The sequence below is a fragment of the Aquila chrysaetos genome, chromosome 5, assembly GCF_900496995.4.
Source record: "Aquila chrysaetos chrysaetos chromosome 5, bAquChr1.4, whole genome shotgun sequence".
In the NCBI taxonomy this organism is placed as follows: Eukaryota; Metazoa; Chordata; class Aves; order Accipitriformes; family Accipitridae; genus Aquila; species Aquila chrysaetos.
In genome coordinates, this window is record NC_044008.1 from 75360285 (window position 1) to 75375179 (window position 14895).

The window sequence follows — 14895 nt, forward strand, 5'->3', positions numbered from 1 at the left end:
CACGCCGCCTCCTCCCGGGTATTATTAGCCCCGGGAACAGCAAAGGGACAGAGCCCAGAGGCATCAGCCTGGCAGCGAGGATGGGGAGCCAGGAGGGAAAGATGCCCCAGCACCAGCGCGGAGAGCCCCCGGCTCCCCCACGGTCCGGTGCCCCGACCCCTCCATCGCAGCCCTGCTATGCCCGGGACAGACCAAGCCGCGCTGTCCCCACAGCCCTGCGCTACAGGCAGCTCCCGAAAAAGCTTCCTTCCCTTCTCTCCCGAGGGAAGCGGCAGGACGACGCTCCCCCTCCTGCAGAACCCCGTTTCTGGAAGGAAGCACAACCATGACAGCACCTGAAATAGCAGGAGTGCAGGAACAAACGTGGCCCCCAACACCCTAAACTCATCCTGCTTAATTTACTAACTGGGCCATCAAGAGCGAGAAGGTGAGGAGTGAAATGAGTCCACCGCCAGCTAATTTAGTTCAGTAGCACAAGGACCATCCCACCGCGATTCAGGTTTCCCCAGGTCAGACACAGCCGTGCCCCAGGTACGACGGGGCGGGGGGGCAAGGCTCAGCTCCAGTCCCATAAACGCCATACACCGCAGCACAGGAAATTCTTCCTTACCTTAGCAATGTTAGATTTTTAGTTTTAATCATGATTTAAAGACGCAAGTTAAAGCCTTATTTACATCTCTGATTTCAATCTTGTTTTGCAAGTGTACTTTTAATTGTTCGCTAAAGAAAGGCTGGTCTTAATGGCTGCAGCCAGTTAGAACATGTCGATTTGCAAGCAGAGAGCCTATGCTCTAAATTTAGTATTCTCAGCGCTTTATATACTTTATGTAAATATGCTTGATGTGCCATTGATTTATTCAGAGCCTTGATTTTTACACGTTATTACATTACAAAATGGCGAGCAACACTTCTTGTTCACTAGATAGCTTTCATTTTGGATTTGCTCAAAGTGACAATGGGCTTTCAAAAGATGCCTGGAAAGACAATTTAAATGAAAACCTTGTTAAATATGCCAGATGCACAGGGAAAAAAGTAACACGCAAAGCGCAATGCAAGATCTCACTACTGTACGCCAAGGAGAAGCACTGTCTTTAATCAGTGAGCGGTGCTTTACCTGCAGCCAGGTGCCTGTCAGCACCATCGGGCTCACGGCTGCAGGTCACATCTCCTTTCCCTGGGGACGGGGGGGGGGATCCTGCAGCCATCCTGCATTTTGAACCCCAGCCAAATGCATTTCTCAGCTTGGCATGACCTGACAACCGGCGTACAGGCCAGGGGACGGTGCCTCCCCGCCGGCCTCGGCGCGCTCGGTCTCTGTGGCTCGGCAGCATCCCCGCCAAGACCTCACTGACAAGCACGTACCGCTCGAGTGCTGCATTTTAAATTCAGACCTCTATTTCGGTTGTTGGCTTCAAATTCAGATTTTAAGCATTGTCTAAATAAAATTCCCAGTTTCAAGGAGGGGAAAAAACCCCTCATTTGTGAGCCGAGCGCCCGAGGAGGCACGGAGCCGGCCAGGGCGGCGCTCGCGGTGGTCACGGCCGTGCCAAAAGCCAGAGCACACGCCGGAGCCACCCAACAGCTCCAGAAACCTTTTCTGGGTTTCTAGGTTGGAGAGGCCTCAAATAACTCCCCCGTTCCTCCCCCCGCCTCCCGAATGCATCCACTTCAATTCACCGGGAGCCGCTGACCTAATTAGCAATGTCAGCACGCGGCGGCGGCGGGCACAGCCGGGCAAAAGGTTTGGTTTAAGATGCTGTCGTGGCTCAGGAGCGGGAGCCAGCGGAGCGAGGGCTCCTGCCTGGTCCAGGGAAGCAGCAATCCTGGGGAGGGGGAGCCTGGTCCCGGCAGCCCCGGCTGCACAGGCGGTGGTGGCTGAGCCAGGGACCTGCCGGTTCAACCCGTCCCGGCTTCCCGATTCCCGGGGGAGACGAGCGATGCTGGAGCAAAGCTTGGCAACCTCCATTCAGAAGCCAGACCAAGTTACCCCAACGGGTCAGACAGTAAATTAGGAACAAGAAAACATGAAAGAGGAAACAAGATGCTGAGCAGTCCCCGGCTCAAACAGCTGCTGTCGTCCCCAGCACAGAAAAGCCAGGGCACACAAAGGCCCTGCTGCTTACGCTGACATCTTCCCAATGCCACTCCAAAGCTGACAGCTAGAGGTGTGTGAAGATGAAAAAGCAACCGAGAAATGTCAAGACCCGAGTTCTTTTCAAGCGCACGCTGCCATCAGTGTAGTTAGCGCAGGTGAAACAGCAACATCAATACCGAACTTCAGTCAAGCCTTTAATAACCACCCATCCTTACTGGAAAAAAATTAGTTCAAACCGTTCTACCCAAGGAAAGAACGTGCAAACCAGTCAGGAATATGAGCCAAGGGCAATGCTAATCACTACCACGCTGAGCACGACTGCAGAAATCATCATTAGAGATCTTTACCTGCGATCAGATGCGTCTGCTGCAGCCAGTAACAGGCTGAGCAAAGGACCGGCCACAGGGACAAGAGGGAACCAACGGCAGGCAGAAGCCAGCAAGGCTGCCTTTCAGGGGTCACCAGCTAACCACAGTGGGCACAGCAAGGAGTTTTGAGACCAGAAAGCCAGTGACACCGCAGAGGAGCAATGCGGTGGGCACGATTCTAACCGGCACCAGGAAAGATGCCGAGCAGGGAGGGGACCATGCCTCCGTGCTGGCTCCAAACACCGGGCTCTCATCCCAGGGAGGGACAGGTCAGGACCAGCGGCACAGAGCAGTGGGGAAAAGAGAGGGGAAGGGAGAGAGCTCGGCAAGCTGTGCTGGACCAATGCGGCAGGCTGAAATACCTGGAAGGAGTAAATACTAAGAGAAGGGAGGATTTATTTAGGGAACCACAAGGGAGAATAATTAGAAAGTAATGGGATAAAATAAGAAAGAAGTTAGGCTGATTAACAGAGGAAGAGCATCTAAGCTGTTGAATAGTCTCAAGGAGAAAGAGCTGAAACCCTACCACGGCATATAGCCAAACTGAGGAAAACAAGAAGCCTGCGGATCCTCAGCCCTGACAGCTCCTGGGGAAGGAGACAGTTTTTCCTCGTTCCCAGGATTTGCTCCTTGTGTGGAAGCTGGTGGACCCTGGAGCAGCCTTGGGGGAGATGCCATCCCCTCCCGGCTCCCTCCAGCCTCCATCATCCCCCAAGTGTGTTACAGATGGAGAGGGAGATCGGTCGGTTTGTTTAGCCAGACAGAACGATGCCGTATTCAAGCCCTGGGGTATCAGCAGCTCTTCCCAGTAGAGCATGGTCAGGAAGGAGACTGGAGCTCGGAAACAAGCCTGAGGTGACCTAACCTCTCTTGTAGTAAGGCAAATAAATCAACAGACCAAACCCTCTCCTGCAGCAGAGAACGCCCGTATGCGGGTCACCATGGGAGCCAAAACACATTGCACTGCCTTTTGCAAGGTCAAAGCACCCCCGCAGAGCCGGGGGACCCCACGATGCCACAGCCGTCCACTGTTGGATGGGTGGACAGCTGCCCTGCTCCAAGGATGCCGGTCTCCCCTTCCTCCCCCGAGAAGGGCTGTCTCCCCTCGTTACATTGCCTGTCTCACACATCTGTTCATCGGGGCATCAGCCTCATCCTTTCACTGCTCCTATAAAGCACCATCCACGCACGCATGTGATGTTACATAAAATTTACAGGAAGCAAAACAGCAAGCAAGTGCTTTCTCCAGCCAGCTGTGCAGGGGTTTCATGATCAGCTGCTTAAAACGTTCCCCTAATACAGGGACACCCCAGATCAATGGCTCTATGCACAAGGTTTGGTACCAAAATACTCATCAGACATGGCCCTGACCTGTGCCGGCACAGGGACCAAGGGACCAGCTTTCCAGAAGAGGCATTTGAGGTATCTCAGCCCAGAGGAAAAGAAGTTTAAGACTTCATTTTGTGTATGTGTAGCAGCTGCTTACAGATTTGTAGAGCCGGTTTCAGGAAACCACGCTTTGTGCCAGAGCCTGCAGCTCACCCCGGGTGGGAGGGATGCCGCCAGCCAGCCACGGCAGCTGAGCAAACCCACCCGGCCGCAGCCACCAGAAAGAGGAGACGGAGACTCTCCTCCTCTCGGTGCTGCCTCTTTCATAAGCACTCACAGACCGCAAAGTCTGAAAAAGCCACTTCAGCGCATGGCTCTTGTGGCACCGTGGCTGGAGAGGAGAGGTCCAGTGCCTTGCCAGAGCAAGGTGTGCTGAAAGCCCACCAGCAGCCAAAGCCTCCCCAGACACGCGGGGCTATGCCCCACGGTAAGAGGGGCCAACGTCACCGGCACGCAAGTTCACGGCTGATTACAGAGTAAACAGAGGCAAAAAATACCACAAGGGATGAGCTCTTCAGTAAGGGCCCAAGACACAAGCAGGTAATGCCGCCGAGCTACACGAACGCTCAGGTTGGTAATTCCCGAGCGGGGATGCCTCTCGGTCCCGACCTGGCAATGGCAAGAAGGACACCGTGACGCTGCCCACGACCAGAGCAGCTCAGCCCCAGGCCTGATGCATCTCCCACCAAGCGTTTCACAACCGCTTCCCCTCCCTGCACCCCCTGACTGTATTTGCTGGGTTTGGACACACACCCTAACTCAGCTTAAAGCACGATAAAACCTGGAGAGAGTTACCTGAAACCACCGAGCTTTTACATAATTCTTCCCTATTTGACTTTTACATAAGCCCTTGTAACCTGGTTTGTGCAAACTCCTTATCAGTTAGAGCTTCTTGACCTATACCTAAAATTATTTCTCCTGATGGGAATATCAAAATGAGGTTTCAATTACAAAAGTTTATAAACCCCCCCCGGGTTATTTGGCACAGTGGTATTTAATGCTTAAAATATTCCCCTAGGAGCAGGTGTAGGTGTGGACAGAAGACACATCTGGGCAGGAGCTGAGCTCAGCCTCCACAGCCCAGTGCGCCCGGCTCAGTAAAGCCCTGGTTTTGCAGGGGTTGGGACGAGCAGGGAGCTCCCTCTGCCCCTCTGGAGTTACTGGTGTGGCTGCTCGCCGGCACGGCCGCGCTGAAAGCCCTTTTGCCCGGGTCAGGCGCAGCCTCTCACTGCAAACAGCCGGCTTCAGCTTCGCTATTTAGGATGAATTACAGTCAGCTTCGTCTCAGCCCAATGGAGAAATCCAATTGTTCGTAGTGCTAATAAGATTTGATAAATAGTTTGAACCAACGTAACTTCATTGTTGAGCTGCTGATTCAATCAAGGTCCTAAACCCATCGTGACCTTGATTTCATAGCTTGATCATAACCAGCGTTTAATGAAATTACAGCAGTTTAGCTTCCTTGGTGATTGTTTAATCTTAATATTGTTTTCATTCTTCTTCATAAAAGACGTGAAGTGGATGGAATTGGTTTATTCTCCTGGTTTTCAACACAGGTAAAAAAAAAATCTCAGTAACTACATAACTAAGATGAGACATTTGAGGTAGTTAGCTGTCTCAGCTTTCATTCCTCGTGTATAACAAAAGGTCTGGACTGATTCATAAGGAATAAAAAGCCTGGCTTTATTGCGACATTCAGCAGTAACAACCCACAACCACAGCATCTCCCTTGACCATGACAGACAAAGCTTTGGAGGTGGAAAATCACTCCTGCAGCCTAATTACACTTTGAGCTGCTTTTAAGCTACGCAAGTTGTCTTTACTGCAAACCACTAGGTGTTTCAAATCCTCAACCATTTTAATTCTGTGATGCCCGTCCTCATCTATTAAACTCCACAAAACAAGCAGAAGAGACAGTGGCCAGATGATGTGGGACTTGCAGAAAACCCTGGATCAGCTCTCTCCATGCAACAAGTGGCTGATGCAGCTCAGGAGATGCCTCCTGCAAGTGTCCATGAGCATCACACCGCTGCCTTATCCCAAGCAGACCTCCTCAAGCCCCATGTGCCCAAAGCTACTGCTCACCAGCCACAAGATCATTAGTTATGTGCAGTGCCTGCTGAATATCAGCATTTATTTCTGCTTTAGGAAGGGGGAAAACCTGAACTGAAGAGTCACAGGTGAGATGTTTGGGCTGTTTTACTGCGCGTTCTGATCAATCTAGCAGAGGATGGAGCCTGAGCCATGCTGGTACCCTGGCCCAGGTGAGGGCTGTCCTCTGCCACCCAGCAAACCAGAGCCCAAACAGCCCCAAATCTCCTCTCACCTCGGCAGAACAAGACGATGTTACAGAAACCACATCCTGGAGCTCCCCGAAGGAGGACAGCACTGCCTCTCCCACCGTGCTCGTCTCACCCACCCATCTCACTTGCAGGCGATGACAAGATGTGGTCACTCCACATGTGGTGAAAAGGCAGAAAGGAGCAGTTCTGCTTCCCGTAGCATTAAATATGAAGAGAGATGATGACAGAGCATCAGACTCCTGGCTGCCGACGGCTACAGTAGCTTAAGTGGATGAGTCTTCAAAAGAAGAGTAAGATGTTATTGCTTTATTGAAGGAGATGACTGATGCAGCTACCAGGACGTTTCCATCAACAGCAGCTTCTCCCATTATGAGAAAAGTAATGTGCAACAGCCCATTAGAAGAGCTCCATCCAGCTGTTGTCTGATCCGTCTGTGGTCCCCAGGCACCAGCCTAATGAAGTCTTCAGCTTCCCCCCAGCATCACGAGGTACCTTCAGCAGCCTCCTCGGAGGTCACTGGGGGTTTTACAAGCTGGCCGCAGGGGTGGCTCTGGGCCAGCTAAACAAACCAAACTGCAAGCAGCAGCTCCCCAGGGAAAACTGCGTGGTTCTCCGTTTTAAACCAGTTTAGAAAGTTTTTTTTGTGGAGCAAAGGCCCACAGTACGACACCAGCAGCTCTGCTGATGCTCCTGGTTCACTAAGCCTGGCTTCACTAAGCCCCACACAAGGCTCAGGGTGGCACCAACACTTGCATAGCTCTAGGCTGGACCCACCCTTGCAGCAATCCCCCCGCCCTCCGATGCCCAGGCAATGGTAAAAAGAGCATCAAAGGTGGCCCAAAATACCCTGTTTCTGTTGAAAGGGAATACCAGGACAGAAGCCAGCAGAGAACAGAGGGAAAACTGCCCTCTTGGCTGAATTCAGCCATTTAACTCCGTATTTTGATCTAGGGGGAAAAAAAGAAGCAAGCAGTTGAGCAGTCTCATAGCTCTTTAAGCTCAAAAGCCATCATAAGGCTTTTTCAGAGATAAGCACTTCCTAAATACTTACTGCTGAAAGATTAAGAGAATGAAAGCCTGATCCTGTTTCCCTGCCCAAAGCGGCCACGCTAACAGGACTACCCCATCCCCGCCACATCACAGCAGGAGGATCAAACCATCGCTCTCTCCCAGCTATATAAACCGATCACCGGGCTGGATTTTCTCCTCCTCCGACTCTGGGTGTGGGATGGAGATCCCTGCATGGCAGCAGCCCTGGGGGGGGTTAGGCAGGAGAGGGCTGGCTCTGGCAGCAATTTTGCCCTGTTGTCCCTATCAGCAGCTTTCGCAGGTGGGGGATAACAAAGCAGGTTTAATCCCCGAGTTTCCCCACGCCAAGCCTCGTTGCCTAACAGGGTTTTTCTTGCTCAGCAGGAATTTCAGAGCAAGGGCTTGCGGAGATGCCACCGCTCAGAAGTGGTTTAGGCTGCTCAGCTCTCAAGAACGCGCCAGCCCCGGCCTCAACATGCAGGACACCCGACTCGGGCTGCATTGACACCTTCCAGCGATGCTCCGGCCAGCCGTGCCTCCTGCAAGCAGCTCAGCACGGTCTCGGCAGACGCGGTCTGCAAACGAGCACGAGGTCAGGGCATCGCGCTCCGGCTCAGCACGGGAGCTGCACGCCGAGCCAGGGTGGATGACTACGGGTGCGTTTTTCTCTTTCAGTGCTTATTCTGATTCATGCCACCGAGAGAATGACTGATTTCCCAAATTTTAGTGCAATTAAGAATGTCACTTCCCCAGCACAACCTTCACGGTAACGATCTGCCGATTACTTTAAATGCCACCCTGTACACAGCCCTGGCGAGTGAAGTGCCACCGACATTTAGATCCCCTTCAGCAGACAGGGATCATTTTGACACATTACTGGCCCATGGTATCCGACGTAACAGATCCTGGTCCCAACATAATCCATACTCTCATGCCTCAGAGACAAGACTAGGTAATTTCTGGCTTCAGGGTTCATCTTCCCCTTTTCAAGGTACTACCCAAAGTACTACTAGCGCTGCAATCACTCAACAGCCTTAACTCGAGTAGCAGCAGATTACCATTGCCTTAACTCAGGCAGAGCATTAACTCGAGTAGCAGCACGAGGACTTTCAGGCAGAGCAGATTTGCGGGTAGGTGCATCAATTATTCGTTAAAGTTTGCCATGTTCAGCCATGGTCCGGGCAAAGCTCGAACCAAAGGTTGCAGACTTCAGAAGACATGAAACTCCTGCCGCGAACGCATCGGTAACCGCGTGCCACAGCCCGCCGGCACGTCCTGCTCACGGCCCCGGCTCAGCCGGCACCAGCCAGGGATGCGCCCTGGATGCTCTTCAGTGAGATTCTGACCCCGACTCCCTCCCTGTAGGCAATCCCAACACCTCAACCTCCGACACGTGCCCACCCCGCAGCACAAACCATCCAGCCGAGTGCCGTGAGGGACCCCGGCCCCGCGCAGCCGGGACCCGATTAGCAAACGGCGCGTGGTCGGCGAGGGAGCCCACACCGCGATCACACCGCAGTGATTCACCGCAGCCGCCCCCGGCCCGCGCCGCCGCCCCGGCAGGCTGGGGGAAGGGGCACCCCGGCAGCAGGCGCAGAAAATATTTAAGCAAAACACCAACCAGGGGAAGATGGATCTGGGCACAACAGAAGTTAATGATCTTTTTGGGTTCATTCATTAAGCAAAAAAAAATAAAAAGCACCAGGAGCAGAGGACCGAGCAGGGTTAGTCACCACCGCACCTCCCGGCACAACATCTGCCGTAAGCAGAGCTGGCAGCCTCCCCCTCTGCACCGTCCTCCCCCGGGGCGGCCATGAGACCAACCCGCTCCCATCACAGGCTGCCGCCCCCTCCCTATCCACACTTCCCACACCCCACCACGCTCCCGTTCCTCTAAAGAAAACCGCAAGCCTTTATCGAAAGGCTTGCAAGAGCCGGGCCACCTCTAGCATGTGGTACCAAGCATCCGCTGCCCGGCACGGGATGCTCGTCCCCCCCGCTGCGCCCGGGGTCCTACCTGCAGCTCCTTGTCCGAGTATTTCTGGGGGTTTTTGCTGCCTTGGCTCTTCTTCCGAAGTTTCTTCAGCTCTGCCTGGCACTTGTCGAGCGAGTCCCCCTTGCTCCTTTGCTCCGTCTGGTATTTTTTCAGCGCAGCCTGGATGCGACAGGAGAAAGCTCTGAGCAGCCAAAGCCAAATCCCTGCCTTGGCCGCAGCTCCTGCTGTCGAGGGGTGGCAGAAGCAAGCAGACCCCCCCGGCCTTTGGGAGAAGCAGGTTCCCCAAGGCCCGGAGAGCAAACAGGGGCTGCAATAGTCTGACATTGGGGAAAATGCTGTTCTGCACGCGGTGACGTGCGTGGTGGTCGGGGACCCATCAGTAACCAGGGGCATGAGCAGTGTCTGGGCACAACCGTGCCCAAGCGGGGAGCCAGGCAGCAGGAGTGGGAAACGCGGAGATGCCCGAGCCAACGTTTGTGCTGCTGGACTACACGGGTCTGTAACTCACACTCAGGTACCGGGAGTCCAGCTCCACCTTCTGCTCCAGCTGCGTCAGGAGCTCGTTGTGGAAGGACTTGAGCTGCAGGCAGAAAGAAAAAACATGGTTCCTTAGTGAGGGCTGGCAAACCCTGCCCGGGGAGCACTGGATGGCACTGGGGCAGGCAGGGGAGAGGGTCTGTACAGAGCAGAGGCTGACAGCAGCAAGGGACAGACAGACACTCAGAAGGCGACGCAGCAGAAGCGGATACCCAAGGAGACCAGACCCTTTGCAGGTCACCAAATCCACTTCAGAGGGGCTGGTGTCACCCGGACAAGACATGGAAAACCATTTTGCTCGGCTGCAACACCAGCAGAGCCCGTGGCCAGGCAGAGCGCCCAGCATGCCCGGGCTGGGGCACTCACCATCTCCTCCAGCTGGTTCTGGATCTGCCTGTGGACTTCTGCCATCTGGAAAGAGCACGTCTCCTGCAAAGACAAGACATGGGGAGGGGGCTTGAGGCACCGAGCTTGGGGGGACCACGCCAGGGCTGGGGCAGGCGGCACCCCACCAGCAGGGAGGGGTCTGCAGCCAGACCCATGGGTGCTCCCGGAGTACCCCTGGTGCCCATCTTTGGGGAGCTGTAGGCGAGCAGATCTTCCTCTGAGACACTTGGACAAACACGCACGTCTTGTGTAGCATGAAGGGAAACAAGGACAAGCAGCAGCGGGACCCCAGCACCCAGGGGCAGCCCTGCCCGCAACCCACTCCGCCGTCGGCCACCCCAGCCCTTAGCCTGGCCACAGGGATGGGACAAAGGAGCCAGAGACGATGGGACCAGGAAAGGTCCCTCATCTTGACCTGATTCACAGTCCGGATATTGAAGGGAGCAGGTGGAGATGAGACATGCTGCACTAATAACAGAGATGGGAATTTAAACAGCACAGTTACAGCCAGGAGCTTCACCCAGTGCTCTCCCAGCTGTGTGTACAGCCCAAAGCCAAGCACAGAGCACCTGCATCCCTTGCCCCCAGCAGCGGGGCAGTGGAAAGACACAGCCCTGGGACTCAGTCCAGGTGACAGGACATGCAGCTGCAAATGGAGCTAAGCCCTAGGTCGGTATTTGTCTCAAAACCACTGGACCAGTTCAACCTCGGCGGTGGAGCCAGGCACGGGCAGCCCTGCCCTGGGCAGGCGAGCTGGGCAGCGAGGGCAGCGCCGTGGCACACAGCTGCTGCAAACGCCGCAGGTCAGTCCCAAGAATGGCTGCCCACGGCCAAAGGATCCCAGCTCTGCTTTGTCTCTTCCTTTAATTCTTCTTTTCAAATGCAGAATTCATCGAGCCACACACCCACGGTGCTTTTCCTGGGAGGAAGGGCAGTGTCCTGCCTCAGCAAAAGCCCCAACGTGGCTGGAGCCAGACACACACGTGGGAGCTGCAGGAGCGTCTTCTAGGAGAGGAGCCAGCGCTACTGCTCGACTAAAAGCATCGTCTCTGGACCAGAGCAAGCTTTCAGGGAGAGCCGAGCTCTGTCAGCTATTTATAAGGGCTGAGTTAGGAAGCTCTTACTTCCAGCATGGTGGGTCACAGCTTCCCAGGAGGCTTTCAGCCTACATGTAGCTGTTCGTAAACTGAAAGCCACGAGCCGTGTGTCTCTGAGCTGCTCCTGTCTCAGGACTCAGCCCTGGCAGGTCGCACAGCCAGCGGTGGCTGGGAGCCCCCCCGAACACCCACAGGGGCTCTCCAAAGGGAAGCAGCATCCCTCATCCCATCCCAGAACAAGCAGAGCAGCGCCTGGGGTAACTCAAAGCCCCAGTGTACAGCCCATAAAAACATACCTGGAGTTTTAAGTGACAAAACAGCAACTCCAGGGATGGGAAATGCAATGGGAAGGGGACACCAGCCCTGGAGCCCCAGGACAACGTGTGGGAGGAGATGGTGCAATGCTCCCAAGGCTGCTCAAGGTGGAGGTGGCGGCTCCCAGCAAGGATGAACCTGGGAATCCACTGCGGATCTGGGGGCAAGCAGCCACAGCCCTAATCCCACCCAGTGGTGGGTCCCCCTTCCCCGGCGTGCCCGGCCCCCCAGCAGCCGAGACATGCACAGCCCAGGTTTGCTTCTACAAGGGGCTGCTCACTCCTGTCCTGCTCCAGCAAGAGCCCGGCCCTGGCAGCAAACGCTGTGGTTTTGGTGTATTTAGAGAGTGCAGGAAAACAAGAGTCCTCCGTGGAGGACAGGTCCCTCCTGGGCTCCAGGCCAACTGCGTTCTCTGTACATGGAGTCAAACCTTAGCAACAGTGGGACTGGGATGAGCCCAGCCAGCATCTCACCAGTACAAGGGAACCACTGGGACCCTCATTCAGCACAAAAGCAGATGGCATACACTGGGCCAGCCACAGCCCACCGCTCGGTCAGCCCAGCCCTAGCCCACCACGTGCCCGGGCACACGGGCCGTATGCCAGCCGAGTGTCGACACGACCAGCCGATCGGGAACAACCTGGCCAAACAGTTCTTTGCTCTTGTGGCTGAAGCAATCTGTACTTTGCACCATACACCGTGTCTCAAAACCTTCTGCAAACATTAAAGTCTGATCCCTTTTTGTCCTTGGCAGGCACCAGCCCCCTCTGCCGCGGGTCGATCCAGTATCGGAACCGGCTGCGGCACCAGCCAGCACCGACTGGCACCAGGGCCACCGTCCCCCCGTGCCCTCCGCTCAGCTCCTCAAGAGAGCAACGATGCACAAAGCATCCCGCAAAGCGAGGAGGTGACCAGATGGCGTGGCTGCAGCTCCGCTCCCTTCACCGGGAGGAAACCGTGCGCCGAGATTTCCGCAGCCACCGCAGCCAGCTGTAACTTTTACGGCAGCTTCGCAAGGTGCTGAACAAAGCGGAGCAGCCCCCGGCGCTCACGCCGAGCAGGCAGCCGGCTGCGGCAATTACGCACATCTGCGGTGAAGAGGTTCATGCATGAACAGGGAGGTCCGGGCGAGGGGTCACCACCACGAGACTGCCAGGAAATTGCTCTCCGGTTGGGCTGCGACGGCTCAATCATGGGAAGTGCACAAATTCCCACTGCAAGAAGGCAATGACGTAACGCCGTTGCTTGGCTGAGACTGCTTTTTTCAAGAGTATATCAATGCAAGGGTGGCTCACTTATTATTTCCAAAGCTCGCGCCACCCCCTCTCCCTTTCGCTTCCCGTTTGGCCGGAGTGGAAACCCCAGCTGAGAAAGCTGGTGCAGGGCTGGCCAAGAGCTTTCTGGCCACTGCTGCTGAGCTCCCAACCCACCCAAAGAGCAGGGACCAGGGCGCTCCGAAATAATACACATATCCCCAAATCTAGCACTGGGTACACCCAGTCCCCTGCACTGGGACAACAGGGCCCTACACCCACTGCATTCCTCACCCAGGGAATGAACCTGTTCCCAGCAGCCAGGGAGGTGCATCTCTCAACAGATACACATCTTTTCGTTTAGACTTTCTCCTCCACCACCACCCCCTTGGCTCTTATTGCAGCAAGAGCACGGGGCGTTTCAGCCCCACATCAAAGCAACCAGCGGTGCGGAGCCCTTCCCACCCAGCACAGCATCCCTGTTGCAAGATGCTCCGTGTCCCAGCCCGGGTGAGGGGACGCTGCCATTCCCCCCCGGCAGCGGGCTCCCCTGCCACAGCCGGTTTTGCGGCTCCTTTGCCGGCGGTGCGGTGCGGCACGGCCAGCACCAAGAGCGGCTCAAGGTGAGCACGGTGCTGGAGCCGGCGTGGCGCAGGAAGGCGGCTGGATGCCTGCCCGGCATTGGGCTGCATGCAGGACCAAGAGCTTCCTCTGGAGCCTCTCCCGGGGCTGAGACAGCCCAACCGGCTCCGAAGGAATCGGCGCCAGCCTTCCCATGGCTGCCGCCATCGCTGGGCAGCAGCAGGATTTGAACTAAATCCTCTAAACAGTAGCTGCAGCGCTGTGTGAATTCACGTATAGCACCTCGGACACCCCGATATCTCCACACCACGAGCTGCTTGACCACCGCAAAAAAGCTACAGACCTTGTTAGACATTAACTGACATTTTACCCTGAAACCGTGCAGGCTAACCCCGCGTGGCAGCAGGGAAGAAGTTAAACTGTGACTAAGAGATATCACGGTAGTTGGAAAACCTAAATATTTCAAACCCTGGCTCAGAAGAGGATCTGCGGCATTGTGCTGACGGTAGATACCACAAGGCGTTAGCAGAACTCGGCGACGGGGCCAGAACCACAGCACACGCCCCGGCAGCAGCACGGCTGCCCACGCCACGGGCGTTTTGCATCACCTACCAGTGGTATTTGTAAGTTAAACACGGTAATTACCGCTGCGCAGCAGGGCAGAGAACAGGGCGAGAGCTTGGGTCACAGTGTAAATTGTACACAGAGCACGAGCACCGTACTAGCCTTGCTGCCAAAATGCACATCCTATAGGTCAAGAAAACCAAGGTGAAGAGCCTCGCCTAAGCCCAGAGGCAAAAATAAAGATGGGGAAGGGTAGGACTGCAGAGCAAGGGCTTCACCTGCCCATGCCGGGCTCTCACACCTTTCCGCAGGCTGCAAAGCACAAACGGGCAAGGAGGAGTTGCTATTTACGTCTGTCTGACTCACAGTATCGTTCTGGGAGAACTATAGGGGCTATTGTGGGCCCTTCCCTACCACACCCAGCCAGGAACAGGCAAACAGGTTGTTCCACATCCCTCCCATTGCTATCGGCACAGCAAGCCCCGCACAGGAGCCAGCTGCCCCTCCAGAAGGCAGAGCAGTAGGAACCCATCTCACAGGGTTTTGCTTTTGAGTTTTCAGAGCCAAAGGATTTTTCTCGTCCCCCCCCCCCCCCCCCCCCCCCCCCCCCCCTCGAGCTAGATACGAGTCATTTTTAATAAAAATACAAAACAATGCATGGGCGAAGGAGCCAAACTGCTCCGAGCCAGAACATGTTGGTGCTTGTGCAGGGCTGAAGCAGCCCTGCCTGTCCTGCAAGAGCAGCGGGAGCCGGTGGCCACCAGCTCCTGCTGCCACTGGCATCAGCCCAGCAGCAAGGGATGCTTTGACAAGCAAACAGCACTGCACCCTTGCCAGCATCGCTCCTTGCTCCTGTGACACAGAGGACGCAGCACTGTTGGCATCGCTCACCATCAAGATCACTTGCTCTGGAGATTCAGATCCCAAATAAAGAGGATGAAAGGATGGAACAGGGAGTCCATGGGCTCAGCTCCTCCACT

The 14895-nt window shown here is 55.3% G+C and overlaps 1 protein-coding gene across 8 annotated transcripts in view; it reads right to left on the reverse strand.

Annotated features, from left to right (window-relative positions):
- Window positions 1–14895, reverse strand: part of BAIAP2 (BAR/IMD domain containing adaptor protein 2) — a 49735-nt gene that overhangs the window by 15909 nt on the left and 18931 nt on the right. For all 8 annotated transcript variants that reach the window (XM_041123900.1, XM_041123897.1, XM_041123896.1 and 5 more), the window contains 3 exons: window positions 10084–10146; window positions 9689–9760; window positions 9202–9339 (listed from right to left, as the gene is read on the reverse strand). In XM_041123900.1, coding sequence (XP_040979834.1) covers window positions 9202–9339; window positions 9689–9760; window positions 10084–10146 — 273 coding nt within the window. Of the gene's footprint in view, window positions 1–9201; window positions 9340–9688; window positions 9761–10083; window positions 10147–14895 lie in introns of those variants that run through there.